We start from the raw sequence: 16,030 nt of genomic DNA on the forward strand, positions 1-16,030 counted from the left end.
AAGGAACATTTCTCCCTAAAGACCTATTCCCACTGTTTAGTTGTATTTTTTTCTGCAGATAGTAATGCAAGTAATTGTCTGCAATATAAGTAACATGAATTGTTTTTATGCCCCCCATTCACTTCAGAGCAGAGATGAAGTATGTTGTTTAAAAATGTGACATGTCGCATGTTTTCCAAAGAAAACCAAACCAAAATGCACTCTTGTACACATTTCTGTGTTTTATTCATGGGAAAACATACTATCCAGAGTCACCACTCTCTGCCGTGACATAGGAACTACTCTGTCAAGTCTCTTGATTCCTGCAGATGAGGGTTTGCTTGCTACAAATGTACTGTGGAGCTCCGAATTAATTTCTGTCTCTGTTGCATCTTTAGGATTGTGATTATCAAGACAGTCATTATAATTAGCCAAGTGGGATTCTTCTTACCAGTACAAATGCATCACAAGCCTGATAGATCAATAAAATGTCTACATCTGACAGGAAATTAGTTTGGTAATCTTTCAGACAATGAATAAATGCTTATCTTCTTGTGTCAGTGTTTTGTTTTGTGAATTATTTGCGAGTTTCACCACAAATTCATTATTGCATGAATAATTTTGCTCATTGATACAAGAGATAATCAGCCACATCTACAAAAGAAATAAATGTCTTCACTTAACATGCCTCACATCTTAGGTGGGCTTATTACACTATTGTACACATTTCACATTGCTGTATTATATTCTGTAAGTACTCCGTGGTGATATACAATTGCAGTCTTTATTTATATTCATGTCCTTTTATTTATAACTTAACATTTTCAAACTTGTTTAGTCAAATTCAGACTTATAGGTGCCTGAAGCCTATCCTAACAGCAATGGTTGAAAAACCACCATAAATTTGGTGCCAGGCCATTTTAGGGCCCACAGGACAAATTTAGATTTGTCATTTAACCTAAACTGGAGAAACAAAGCAAAATACCTGACGAAAAATCCACTTAGACATAAGGAAAGCGTGGCAGCTCTGAACAGATAACAAAGGGAACAGGATTCAAACCCAGGATACTGGGTCCATGAGGCAGTAAAGCTACCTACTACGGCACTCTCTCTTTGTTTAATTTAGAATTTTTTCTTGTTGCTGAAACAGAACGTGCCAGTTTATAGTTGTAGCACAAACAGTTCAAATGCTGGGTTCAGGGTCATACAGTAAGTCGTAGACAGGGATCAAACCTTTTAGTGTCCATTTCCACAGTTACTACTACATCACAGTTTACTTTTGTGTGTAAAACAAATCTCCATCTTGCAGAAGTCAGACAATTCTAGCTTTAATTGCAGGCACAACTCCTAGTTCTTCTATCACCACTGCCACACATGCACGATCGAATTTACACTTTGGTGCGCTACCAGTAAGACAACGCAGTGCGTTTTCAACATCTTTCTTTAAACAAGTTCCTCACAGAGCTGTTCCCTCTGTGTACATTCTGTCAGATAAGATAATGCAACTTTAAAGAAGAAGTAAGTTCTTTTAAATCCTCTTCTCTCTGCTTTCCTTATGTGTATTTTAATGCTGACCCTGTCATGTGTGTAGTTGCTAAGTAGGTAAGGCAGGATCAAGCATGAGTCCAACACATACCAAAATAAATTTCTCAGTCCAAAAATGGTCGTTTTAAAAAAGGTTTAGTGAAAATTCAAAGCAAACAGTTCACACAAAAATAGAGATAAAAGTTTTTACACACGCAGAGTAAAAGGCAACAATGAAAAAAAAATGTTTCTTCTTTATACTTAATCTTTTGTTGTTTAACTTCAGTTGTCTCCTATACTTAAAGATGAGTTATTTCCTTATGTCTTACTTAATACATTCAGTACATTCTATACATAAGATGCTGCACATTCAATAGTGCATGTTACGTTACATACAACTGGGCACAGTTTGAAACTGTGTGCCCTCCATGCCTTACTTACGGCAAGGCAGGTCACTAACTGAGACTAATCTGTAGTCAGAAGGACAAGAAACAGTTAGAATATTCCATTTCAGTTCAGCTTGCGGGGTTATAATGAGACCTCCCATAGACTATGCACTAATATATAGGCAAACATTTAACATAACTAAGAAAATACTTCTATCAACTTAACATAACCTAATTGGCTCTTACAATGTGATTTAAAAACATATTTGAAATGTGGGTTGCTAAAATAAAAAAAGAAAAAAAAGAAATTCCATCTGGATAAACTAGTGGCCTCAAGCATGCTGGTATTCCAGCTAAGACGCCAAGAAAGGCCAGGCTCAATTAAACGTCTTCATGCACACATTCATTCAAAAGCATGTACCACCTAGTGGTGAATGTGGAGTATGGCTTTTGCTATCCTGGAGTCAGCTGAAAGCATTTGGTCACATATTATTACCTGCCCCTAGACATCTTTATAAGTCTCATGAATGAACAGCTGTAGAGCACTGCTGCCATGTTAAAAAAAAATAAAATCCTTTTGCCCTTGAGTGACTTAATACTCTGTGTTCTCTAACACTTTTCACTGTTTAACTCATTCCAGATGTACACTTTCCATATAAAACTTTCTCTCCCTTTTATATTTGCAGAGCATTTTGGAAACCATTAAAAGCTACATATTAGAGGTTTGCTTAATTAACCAAACAGGGTAATCAGCCCATCCTGTTGTTGATTGGATCACTGATGCCAAAAAACATGACGCTCCTGCTTTTATAGCACCTTTCTGAGGGAATGCTTTCCTCAAGATCTTTAGCGCAGAGAACAAGATCAGTGCCTTCAATAGCAGTGTGGTCTAAAGACTGAGGAGCTGGAGGCAGTTCAAGTAGTACCTCACTCTGTTAACCAGTGGAAATAACTTCACCTGTCATTTCCAACTTTTAGTATTTAGGTTTGGTGCACAAATAATGATATCCAACATAACATGAAGTTCTCAAACCCACATGTTCCAATACAGAGGCAATGGGGATAGGCTTAATCTCTTATCACACTGCACAAAGCAGTAACCATTCTCAGATGCGACACCATAGCTTACTAACACTGAGGTTCGGCCAAGTTAGAATGGCAAGTCTGAGAGGACATTGGGTGAAAACACTAGACATACAAGTGAAGAACATGCTAACTTGACACTAACAACAACCAGTAAGGAATTTACAATATAGGGCACTGAATCAGTGTGTATGAAAATGTCTACCGTGAAAGGTCTAATACAGGAAGGAAGGTTTATTATCTGTTTATATGATCATCCATTTTCCTTTTAAAGTCAGTGGGAGCATACCATGTAGTGAGAAATGCAAGGCAACCACCAGTCATAGTTATTATAAAACAATTTTTGTTTCAAAATTAGATATTCTGTTGTCATAATTTCATAAAGAAATATTTTTTACAGTACTTTTCTCTTTCTGGGTAGTGTGAATAAATGGATTTTAAAGTGCTGTTTAAATCATTCTCTGCAGGCAGATTATCACAGAATAAACCAAGGACAGAATTCAGTATAAAATGATGGCAGAAAATGAAAGCCAAATGCACCTTTTTCTGGTTGCCGTAGGTTCTACTTGGGATTATTTAACAAGAAGAGGATTAAAATGAGAGTAATCTGTGGCAAAAAAAAGCGCATCGCTATTAACATTTCCCTTCAGCTCATGATAGCAAGTAGGGACATTAGAGAAATAGAGAGAATGATTCAAAGCACTTGACGGGAGTGTGATCTTTGCTTGACCTTAAACTGAATTCTGAACTGAGGGCTTGGCCAATAAATAAATAAATAACTGATAGAAATAAAAAGAAGCGGTACGTCTCATCCTACGCCTGTCAACAATGAAAAATTGTCAGGAATCAGACAAACAGCTTCAGTGAAGAGATTGTTTCCGGGACTGAAAGCTTTTCCAACAGCTGTTTGCTTTGGCCACTGCTCAGGCCTCATTTTTACCCAAAAAAGAAAATCTATTTTTTTTCTCTTCTAAAACAGAGCAGGAGGCAGCATTTTCAGTGGTCAGGAAGACGTGTCTATTTCCAGTGTTGTGGGCTCAGGGCCGTGTTTTGACAGTTGGAATATAGGCTTGTTTTTCAACTGATTCAGTCTATACACTTCACTGGAATGCTGCTGGAGAGCTAGGAGCAAAGAAAAGAAAAGAAAAGAAAAAAAAACTTACGAGTTCTTTAATCACAGGCAGCTTTAAGGCAGTTACCTTCCAGAAAAGTTCACGCCCCAGAGGAGTGTTTTAGCGTTTCAGAGAAACTCTGACTGAATCGTCAGCTTTAGACTGTGGAGCATGGAAAGAGATTCTCACTTTCTCCGAGTCTCAGTCACTGAAGGCTGACCTGAAGAATGACTGCTACTGCATTTCTTTAAACAGCTGCATTTTTTATTGCAATTCTCAGACATCTGGATACGCTGAAGTTCTGCTCTGGTGGTAGGATTTGGTCTCTCTCAAGTTCGGCTCCCATTATTTATTTATTTTTTTCAAGTGGTCATGCCAGTTGTGGGGGTCGCTTCAAAGCTGAGACAGCCAGCTGTAGGGTCAAAGCCTGTTCATACAGCAATTCCAATTCCTAATCTTGGCAGGACTCCTGTGTCACGTTCCTACTTGCCAAGGACTACTGAGCTTGGAGGGACAGACAATTCAATGCTCTCTTGTCAGCTGTCATTAAAATCAACCTGCAGCTTTCAGGAGCGACCGCCTGAAGGGAGAGCCAAGGAAACAGAAGATAGTAAGGTCAGTGAGAAGTGATGAATTTACCCCCAAAGCTCTGGATCGGGTTTTCTGTTTAATTATATTACTTGGAAAATTCCTTGGGCTTCAAAAAAAATCCCCTTCTAAACTGAAAAATAATCACATTAAGTTGCATAAGTTGTATGAGAAGAGGTGGTGAGTCTGTTGCATGATCCAGGTAGTTTGGACTGTGCCAAGTTTGTGAAATAAACTAAACATCATCAAATAGATGTATAGTGGCTTTGCTCGACAGATGAAGTAGAAGTTGCTTGGTGTGGTTATTAGCTTTATTCAGTATTGATGGAAATTCTTGACCTTAATGGATTTTTATTATCTTTCTTAGGCCCAAAGTAATTTCAAAAGACAGAATGTGCTCCACCATTCATTCATTCATTCATTCATTCATTCATTCATTCATTCATTCATTTGTCTCACTTATGAAGTGTAATATGCTTTAGTAAATATCTCTCATTTCAATATTATTAAAACATAATAGGAAGTGAAGTTGGGATCTTTTGGCTAAGACATTGAACTATAAAGCACAGAGCTGCTGGTTCAATCCCTACCACTGACTTACTGTGTGACCTGAAGAAACTCATTAAACCTGCCAATAAATTTTACAGTTAGAATGGTATAAAGAACCATAGGATGTTTTGTGAAATAAAGTCCTGCAATTGAATTTCAGCAGCTTTATTTGTTTAAGAATAACTGATGAAGAAATGTACATATTATTTTTTAGTCTAATTCATTGAGCCTAAATAAAAAAAATGTAAAATGCATTTATTTGTTGGATAAATCATAAATAAATAAATAGTGCATTTCACAAGTTGTCATAACAAGCATGCAGTAGTTTTACTGAAAACAATTTATTCATATATTAGTGATATACAACTCCTTGTATTTGCTGCACCGGAAAATGACTTAAATTTTCATATTATTATCTAATTTGATGTTGAATTACTCATTACAGTACAAACTATTTTTAATATTATTTATATGTTCTTCTTGGGCAGCATGCTGATACAGCGATTTGCACCACTGTTTCATGAGTTCAGTGTCCCGGGTTTGAATCCCATTGCTGGTTGTCGTGTCTGCATGTTTCCCTTCCACATTCCTAATGACATGTCTTGGCAATTCCAAATTGACCCACTGTGGTCACTATGATTGACTGCTGCCCAGTGCTGCTAGGATAGGCTCTGGTCCTTGAGACCTGGCATTGGAATAAGCAAATCTGACAGTGTTATACTATTATTATTTTTATTCAAGTTGGTCAGGATAGCAACAAACATTACTTAAATGGGCCTATTAGCCTCTTATGTCACGAGCATGCATGCCATCCTCACTTGAACAAGCAGCTTGGATGAACTCCTGGACATTACTGACATGCAATCACAAATTATTTGCATTGGTAAGTCCTCTGCACATGTATAGTTAATGAATACTTAACACCACGTTATATGTAAAAGCTCATAATCCTCTCATAATTTGTGTCTGTCATAATCAGTTTATTTAAAAAGTTTATAATGCCTCAGGAATGGTTCTAATTGTGTTTTTCCTTACACATCATAATCAGGAAATGCAAATGCCACATAATTAGGAGGTGGGGCAATCAAAGAGGTGGGGTGACAGCAATCAAAAAGCACTGAGCTCTAAATCCTAGAGCCAGAAAATTGATAGAAGTGAGTTGCGTGCAGAATGAGATGAAGACAGCAATTCAATTTTAGCCACTCGTGTTTGCTGACACTGCCACAGATAATCCTTGTTATATGTCAGCACATTTTTTCTGCAATGTTCAAAATTAGGTCACACTTTTAGACACATCTCACAGACAGTAATCTGCATTTAAAGCTTCATTGGCCCTTCATTCAACTTTCCAGGCTATGAAGAAATCTTCTCTGGACAGTATCAGAAATTTCACAAATATGATAAAATATGCTTTATTTATGAAAAATTAAAAAAAATTCTTTAGAAAACTGTTCAAGTAAATTTTGGAAGGTATTTGTAATTAATAATTAAACAAACAGGGCTGGTAGAGTTGGTTTTGTTCTTACTGATTATAAAAAGATGTTTTAGTGTCTCTTTGAAGAATACTGTACATGTTGATTTCTAATAAGGCCACTTAGGATGCAGACAACAAGGCTTGCACAACAACAAGGGTAGAGAACCACCATGTTAGGTGGTCAGCCTAAGTCTAATCAGAGTCAAAGTGCGCTCAAGTGGGTGCATTGCCATTTACTTGATGTTCTTGGAAATTAGTGCTGGAAGATAGCAGAAGCATAGAGCCATTCCAAGGGGTTACAGGAGAAGATGAGCAGGGGAACGAAAATAGAAAGTACATACTGTAATAATTGGGAGAAGGAGACCAAGCATGTAGGAAGTCCAGACGTGGCAATTAAGTCTATGGACTTTAATACAAGGCCTAAATACGTACAAGTTCATAGTACCTGAATCAAGTCCTATGGAATTAATACAAGTCACTCAGGGCAGGGGCGTAGGGTAACTGGAGCCTTTTCCAGCAACAACACTGGTGCAAAGCAGGAACAATCAGTATGACAGGGAAGTACCCTAAATGCAAATATATCATTATGGGTAAAGCAGACCGAGGGAGCTATTTGTGTTAATGTATTAATCTTGAGCTTTGCAAGAACAGTAAATATTAATTATCTACACATTTTTTCTGAACGTGATTCTACCATCCTATACTCTTTTCTAAGCCTGCTTAATCATGAACAGAGTCTTGAGTGGTTGGAACCTATACCAGCAAGCATAGTGTGCAAGACAGGAACAGTTCTTCTGGACAGAGTTGCAGTCCATCACAGAGTGACCACACACCACACATACTATGACCAGTTTAGTGTTGTCAACTACCTAACCTGCATGCCTTTGGTTTTGGGGGGAACCTGGAAAACCCAGAGGAAGCGCCAAACAGACATGGGGAGAATATCCAGACTTCACTCAGGGAGTACCTGGGACGTGAAACCCAGTCTACCTACTGTAAGCACTATCTCTGTGCCATCATGCCACCTGAACCTGAAAATACCCATAATCCTGCTTATCCGTATTTTCTTTGCTGTAAACCATGAGGAGTATAACAGCTGTAGCTCATCAGGTGACTCAAATCTGCTGAACAGTGTCATTATGCAAGACCCAATGGACGCCAGGGGGATTGCATTTCCCCAAGATATGTACCATATTAATGTTGTTATATCTCTCATCTTAGCCTTTGACCTTTGGCATGTGCTACATGTTTGCAATTTGCTGTTTTCGTATTAAATTTACTTTCTGTATTGATTGATGGTTGTACTTTTTATGGTCTTTGCAGAAATTGAGCCAATCCCTTGCTAATATTGTAATAGCATATTCTTGTAAAATACTTAATTATTGCAATAATATAATGAGTTATTTTTAATAACTGCACCTTTGTCATCATAGCCAACCTGGTCATTTTTCATCAATAATATCAGTACAAATGTTTCTGTTATACATATTGAATGATGTTTTGTGTTTTATTGCAAAATGTTTTTGAGCTTTAATTGACCTTTATTAGAATTTTAACTACTTTATATTTGTAATCAGGGTTAACAATCTGAGCTTGTAAAAGAGAGGTGTGCTATAAAAAAAGTTTGGAGCTGCGTTTGATATTTGTTTATTTTTTTATGACAACTAAGCACTACGTCACATATTACAGAATTACATATTACATTGTCAGACTCACTTGATGAAATTAAGGGCCTGGAGGCTATCGTGACGCTTTAAGCAAACCTGGACAGGACAGCTCTGTATGTCAGGGTCCTCATGGGGTCAGTTTAGAATCACCTAATTAGCCTAACAGATATGTCTTTGGGACCTTGGAGGAAAAGCAAAGTAATGGGAAAGACCACCCACCCCCCCAAAGAAAAACAGGCAAGCATGACAGAACATGAAGACACAACAGATACAGCACCTTAGGATTCAGTGCCAAGACATTAGATCCACTGTGCCACCATACTTCCTGTTTCACTTGTTAACATTTTTTCTTAATATAGAAATTGCCAAGCTTTAGACTCTGTATAAAATGTTTCGTTGAAACATCTTATTCTGGAACAATATTATTTCAAATTAAGGTAAGCAAGTGATCAATGCCTCACTTATTGGGTTGCCACTGGCCAGGTTCTGATTGTAGCTATGCCAGGATCGAATAGCTAATAAAATAAATAAGAGCATTTGACTGTCCAATCTGGTGATTCCAAATACTGAAACTAAGAGATTGATATTCAGTTTGTGGATAAATTTGAGTTAGTCAGCATGGTGTGAGAAAATTGGAAAAATGTTCAAAAATGTTCTTTATGCTTTGCCCACATCATAATATTGTAAACTAAACACAATAAAATTCCCTTCCTGTTTGCGTGCTAAGCCCGCTAGTGAGGCCGTTTACTGTACCTTTCTGATTCCAGACGAGTTCATGACCTCAGGAGCTTTCGCTGAACAAGCACAGCAGCCTCATTTTTACCTCAAGGAAATTTGAACATCAAAGCTGCTGCCACAGCAGGCCACTCTGTGATCTGTGCTCCAGCGTGGGTGCTGAGTGAGCGGCTACTCCTGTTACTGAAAATCAGAGTGGCATGATTTGAATGGCGTCCTCCAGTTGCAGAGATTTTAGACAACACTATACGGTGATTTCCATTGTGTAGTGTTAAAATTTTACCTTACTTCTTAATATCAAGAAACCTTAAATAGCTAAATTTGAACATTATAAACAAAATCTTAAACTGAATTTCTGCCTTTGAAGTGCACTTTACTGCACACTGTCTGTTGGCATTTTTTGAGCATTTAAGCCTTTGACAAGTCCTTTTTATTGGTGCCATTAGACCTGTGGCTTTAGGAACACCAATAATTTCAATTATACTGTAAAAAAGGGAATTTCATGGAGGAAGACCAATCCGACAAGTAAATTATTCATTCATTTTTTAATTTGAACAAGTAGATTGCTGGCCGCCATTTAGCTCTAAGGTTTGCTGCATGACACTAAACAAGTCACTTTACCTTTCTGTACTTGAAAAATGTAAATTGCATAGGACAGTTTATGTAAAGTGCTTTTGGTCAAAGTTCACCATTTATGGCACTAACATATTCTGGTCACTCCTTTTACTTCTTTTAATATCTGAGCCTTCATGAGGAACTGCTGTGGATTCTTCTGAACCTGTTTTAGTATAAAAATATATTCATCAACCTATCCATTCATCCGTCTATCCATCTATGTATCCATCTTCATAACCCATTCTTCCAGGACAGGAGCTTAGGACAGCTGGAGTTTATTCCAGCAAACATCTAGTGCAAGGGAGGAACAATGCCTGGGCAGGGCACCAGTCCATCACAGGGCAAACAAACAGATACTAAGGCCAATTTAGTAACGCTGATTCACCTATTCAATATACCTCTGGCATAGTTCAAACAATTTCATTGCCTTGTATAAAATCCATTTTTCATCTTTTGCGCCTGTTCAGTTTTTATTGTCTGTGCCCACCATCCTGCTTTTTTGGCAGTTTAGTTTCCTCCCACAGGCTAAATACATTCTTTTCTGTCTTGTGGAGGAACACTGACAGACCTAGGTGAAAAGTCCACACACAAAGCTAAATGAACACTTGCTGAAAGCTGCATGTTTGACTTTCGAAGTGCCAAAAATGTGATCATCTGAAGATCTTGGATGTCTGGCAAGATAACATGGGAAAGCAGTAGTGGCGAATATTGTGCAATGTTAGTAGTAAGAGTTTTGAAAATTCTCTTTGGGGCAAGATGCCGATCAGATAAATCGGCAGAGGTGCTGCCTACATTTGGTATATCTAAAGACTGTAACATGAAAATGTGTAACCCCTTTGTGCAAGAAAACCAGTGAAAAGAGAGTGTTAGAGCCTCAGAATCAATACTGATGCACAATTTATAAGCCATGAACCTGTCAGAAACTCTCCCTGAGGGCTTACTCTGATTAAAGAAATACATTATTACAGATGTCACTCAAAATAAATAACTAATTCTTCATCCATACCAGGCTGATTGTGTGTCAAAATATTTCTTTGTCTACCTGCCCAAAAGGTGTGGTCAAACATTTCTTGGTGTTGTGCAATAGGCACCAAGTGGGTATATGACGCAACGTACCATACCAATATGACAGTTGTGCAGTCAATAAGCAGGTATAAAAGGTGGAACACGATAGGGGCTTACCTTACTTCTTATTTATTATATATTTAGGCCATCCAAAAGTACCAGTCTTGACATACATTTAATGCACAATAAAACTTTATCTGCCACGCCATGGTCTGTTTGACTAGAACACCTTTACACAAGTACCTGCAAACCAATCACTTTATTGCCTCTTATTCTGTCTGGAAAATGTCATGAGTGTCTTGTAGGCTCAATACTTTGACAGAAAAGAAAAATAACTAAAGCAGCAGTTTTTAACGTAATTAATTACTGAGAATCTCAGGTGTCACCTTTGAGAGAGAACGTGTCAGATGTAAAGAAATCATCAGATTCTGGCAATGTGTTGTAGATACTAGAATGATATTTTGGATCACAGAAGAGCTGGAGTGTTCCAAGTTGCTCTTTGCTTTTGAGTAGAACTTAAAAAAATCTAACAGTGCAAGCTGATTCATTGAGTGAGAAGACGGTTTCAACTGCTGGTTCCAAGGACATAAAAGAAAAAGAAAATGAGGTGATTCGAGGCATGCAACATGCTACTGAAGACACATAATATCAGTCAATTATTCATAAAGGTCCTTCAAGAAGAAAAACATTACAAAATATTTTCTAACTAGAACATTGGATTTAGGCACATAGTCATCTTCATTCTTTTGTTTTTATTGTGTAATAATATTCTATTTTTTTCTGCTTTTCCATATCGTCTGTGTTTTGAAAAGCTTTATCATTTAGTTTTTCATTCATTTAGACAATTGGTGTGTATGTATGTGCAAAGTAAACACATGGAGGGAACTCAAAGCATGAAATAAAAAAGGCAAAATAAGCCAGAATAATCAGGTCTTGAACCCCTGTCTGTCTGGTGTGGGGGGGGTAGCACACTTGCTTATCAAAGTACCACTCAATTGCACTCCCCTTCTCATGTCCTGTCTCTCTATGTCACTCAGGCCCTGACAACATTTCCTGCAGTTCTCAGGCATGAAGACAACTTTAAATGCCATCCTCAGGTCACTTTCAGCCAAGCCCCTCTGGTATTAGGAGTGGCTTTCCATTTTCTTCAGGGCAAACTATGCTACACCTCCCTCTAGTGGCTCCTGTTGTCCCTGCACCGTGCAAGACATGCTTCTCTCCAGGCATGGTCTCTCCCTTTTTCTCTCCCTCTCCTTCCTGATTGGTGTCTGAAGATTTATGCTTGTCCTGTACCATCCTGATGATGCCCTTGATCCTTGCACTATATTGTAAGTTAGACAAACCATTCTGAAGAAACAAATTTGGTGTCATCAAGAAAAATTAAACAGTGTAATTTCAAACACTCAAAATATTTCTCTGAAGAGAAAGAGGAAACTGTGTTTAGCCAAGTGAGAGTCTTAGTTTGAAGAGACCGGCAGCTATATAGAGTACTGCATCTTCTGGTTACCACTATGGCCTTCTGCTAAACTCAATGTAGAAATATCTCTGGCTGTGAGAGGCACCTGTTCATTTTCTAACTCCTGGATCATCAGTCTGTTAAGGAAAGTCCAGTGATGATTTATAAAGATTGTGTCATTGGGTAGAGTCAGCTCATTGGCGGTAGTTACTCTTTCAGACTTCAAAGCCTGGGAAGGAACAGACAGACCTTTTATAAGGCCAGATTTAGACATTGCCTCTTCCTGTGTACCGTTTTTTATAGGCTCCATCAGGGCAATAGAATGATTACAAATCTTCAAAATACATTTAAAGACTATTTTACAGCCAGCTTTGTAAAGATCTAAATTCATCCCATGCTTTACATGTTTTTTCCTTTCATAATTTTATGCTAAATAATCTTTTAGTAACTTTCAAGCTGTTTTCTTAAATGAGCATCTTCTCGTGTTTTGTTTCCAGGGATATACAGTGTGATACTCTCCTCTGTGTGTAATTCTATTTTCCTTATAGAAGATTATGTAAAGTATATTACAGTTTAGTCACCTTTTCTTTTCTGTTATAGAATTCATCCTATAACCCTTTAAAATGCTCACTGCCACATTGTCTGATCTCTGCAAACCAAACTCTGTTGAGTGGCGCTCAGTAAACTGCCTCTTCTTCTATGCTTTGTACAAAGTCCATGGTGCTGAATCCATTCAGGAATGGCAGTTTAGTCACAATTTCTTTAGTGTTTTGACATTTGCTTTTCAACTTGTTTTTCTTGTACTTGATCCAGCAGTTATGTCTTAGTGTTCAATCTGTGTAGGTACTTCATCTCCCTTTATTTTGAAAATGTCAAAGGATATTCTATCATTTCCGGGTGCCTATCTCTTACTCATATGTTGGGTTATGTTTCATTTCCTGCAGATGAATGTCTGGGTCATTCACTTGTACTGAAGCTGTAATTTACTGTCATTTTTTCCATGACATTGGCTTTGTGGGCGTAGTTCTGATCCACTATCATTCAAAATCATTTATGCCTCCTCGCTTTTTATCGCACTAATTACCAGACTTTTTTTTTTGTAGTGTTGGCTTGACTGCTTCAGCTTCTTTTACTATTTAAAAGCTTTTTTTAACAAAATTTTAAAGAAACACCAATCTGAGAAACATATGTAATAGTGCTACTAAACCTGATCAGATTGTATTACCTTTTCTTTCATTTTTTAGCATTAAGCTAACTGTCAGTTATTTTTTAATATCCCTGAAGTGGGTAAGCTTGTTAAGAAAACAAGAATGACTGGTGTAACATATAGGGGGCGCTATCGCTCCCTTGAACCCTCAGATCAGATGCCAGATAAAAGTCCAATTATTATTTTTATTTGGACAATACAGTGCACCAAGCACCCTCCACTCCACAATACTCATAAATATAAACAAATACACAATCAATAATCAATCCTCCACTCCCAGACGCATTGCCACCCTTCCTCCTGACTCAGCTCAACCCTGGGATCTCCCACAGTCCGTTTTATAGTCCATGACCCGGAAGTGCTTCTGAACCCTCAGTCCATGTGACTTCCTAGCACTTCCAGGTCAGATCAAAACTCTTCTTTTTCATCCTGGAAGTACATCATTTCTTCTGTCCATGTGACTGGGACAGACTTCCGGGGTGTAGGGAAAATAGTCCTTGATCCTCCCTGCTGCGTCCTCTGGCGGCCCCCACGGTATCCAGCAGGGCTGTGAAGGAAAACTCCATTGTCCATGATTCCCTGCTGGCATTCGGGGCACCTCCATGCTACAGGGAGGCTCCATCTTGCGGCCTGGGAGTATTGGCCGGGATGAACGGCTGGCCATATCCCACAATGGTTATTTTTCTGTATTTTTAATGTTTGCCTCAGAGCTTTTACAAAAAATGTAAGTTAACAGCCTTTCAAAAAACGAGCATGAGAATTATTGCATCAACAGCAACAACAAAAATAAAAATAATAATAATATTAATAATAAAAGCTAACCAGAGGTTATACTTTCTGAGAAAGTAAAGAAGTACAGAACATAACAAGAAGCAATAACATTTTTCTACAGGTCCATTACTGAAAGTGTTTATAGCATTTCAGTCTCAGTTTCATATGACAGGTTGATAAATCTGCTGAGGGAAGAAGTACCTAAACAAGAAGTATTGTGCACTTCTTCTAACATCACTGGTTGCCATCTACCTATTGTGGATGTGCTTTACTTTTCTAGACAGAAATGTGAAGCCATTAAGATTTGTTCCTACCATATGAATCGTACTACACCCAACCTTTGCTCACTTTTCTACCAAGCTGTGAGATGCATGACCTTAAACTTTTAATAATAATATGTGTATATCTATATGTGTGTTTTATTTATTAATTTCCCATTGGGATTAATAAAATATCTATCTATCTATCTATCTATCTATCTATCTATCTATCTATCTATCTATCTATCTATCTATCTATCTATCTATCTATCTATCTATCTATCTATCTATCTATCTATCTATCTATCTATCTATCTATCTATTTAGATCTTTGTTTGTGGATTGTTAGGGAGTAATGGTTGCTTTTGCCTTAATGCTTATGTTTTATTTCTAAGAACTTCAGCTGATACTGTAATTGATGTTAAAGTATTTACTTAGAATTGTCAAGTTAACCTCAAATGTACATCTTTGTGATGTAAGATGAAAACTAGAGGATCTGAAACATACAATATATACATTGGCCCAGTGGGTAATAAGCTACAGCGTGATATGAAAGGTCTGACTGCATGATACATTGCCTAGTCAGAAAACACTACTCACTGGAAAAAGTTGTGGTCAAAGGTGTACAAAAAAGTGTAAAACCTTAGCATTCTATTGTTGCTACTGTTTACTCAGTATTGTTCTTCAGCTTTCATTTAAGCAGACTGACAATCATGGTGAACTATAGCCTTGAACAGCACATGCTTTTGCTTTATTGTAAATCAGCTGGGTCAACACGTATATATGTATACTTATACTTAGTAAAGGTGGTTGGTGCGCAACTGTTCAACACAATGCAAGAAAATCCATCTGCATCATCCATCCATCCATCCATCCATCCATCCATCCATCCATCCATCCATCCATCCATCCATCCATCCATCCATCCATCTATCCATCCATCTATCCGTCCATCTATCTGCTAGTCCTGCAAACTCTAACTCAGGATCAGTGACCAAAACCTGTTCTAGTGGGATTCTAATAATAATGATGATAATAATAATTCTTTACATTTATATAGCACTTTTCTCACTACTCAGAACACTTCAGTGAGTGGGGAGCCACTTCAACAACCACTAATATGTGGCATCCACCTGGATGATGGAAAGGCAGCCATTTGTGCGCCAATATGTTCACCATGCAATAGCTGTTAGGTGGTGAAGTGGTAAGAGAGATAGCCAGTTAGGAACAGGGGAAGATTGGGGGCCAGAATGACTAGGCCATGGTGAGCAATTTAGCTTGGACATCGAGATATGCCCTACTGTTTACAGAGGATGCACAGAGATCTTTAATAAGCACAGAGAGATAGGATGTCGACTTTACATCTCATCCGAAGGACAGTGCCATTTTTGCAGTACAGTGTCCCTGACAGTTCACTGGGGTATTGGGATCTACATTCAAACCACAGGGTAAGCAAACCCTGCTGGCTTCGCCAACACCTCTTCCAGAAGCAACCCAGGCTTTTCCTAAATGGTCTCCCATCCAAGTACTGGCTAGGTCTGAACATGCTTATGTTCCAG

At 38.0% G+C, this 16,030-nt stretch overlaps 1 protein-coding gene across 1 annotated transcript in view; it reads left to right on the top strand.

Moving 5' to 3' along the window:
• The first annotated feature begins 1,330 nt into the window (after positions 1–1,330).
• Positions 1,331–16,030, top strand: part of nav3 (neuron navigator 3) — a 573,826-nt gene continuing 559,126 nt past the window's right edge. Inside the window, 1 exon segment of the mRNA XM_051926210.1 lies at positions 1,331–4,699. Coding sequence (XP_051782170.1) covers positions 4,457–4,699 — 243 coding nt within the window. The 5' untranslated portion in view covers positions 1,331–4,456.

This window comes from Erpetoichthys calabaricus, chromosome 1 (genome assembly GCF_900747795.2).
Source record: "Erpetoichthys calabaricus chromosome 1, fErpCal1.3, whole genome shotgun sequence".
NCBI classification, from domain to species: domain Eukaryota; kingdom Metazoa; phylum Chordata; class Cladistia; order Polypteriformes; family Polypteridae; genus Erpetoichthys; species Erpetoichthys calabaricus.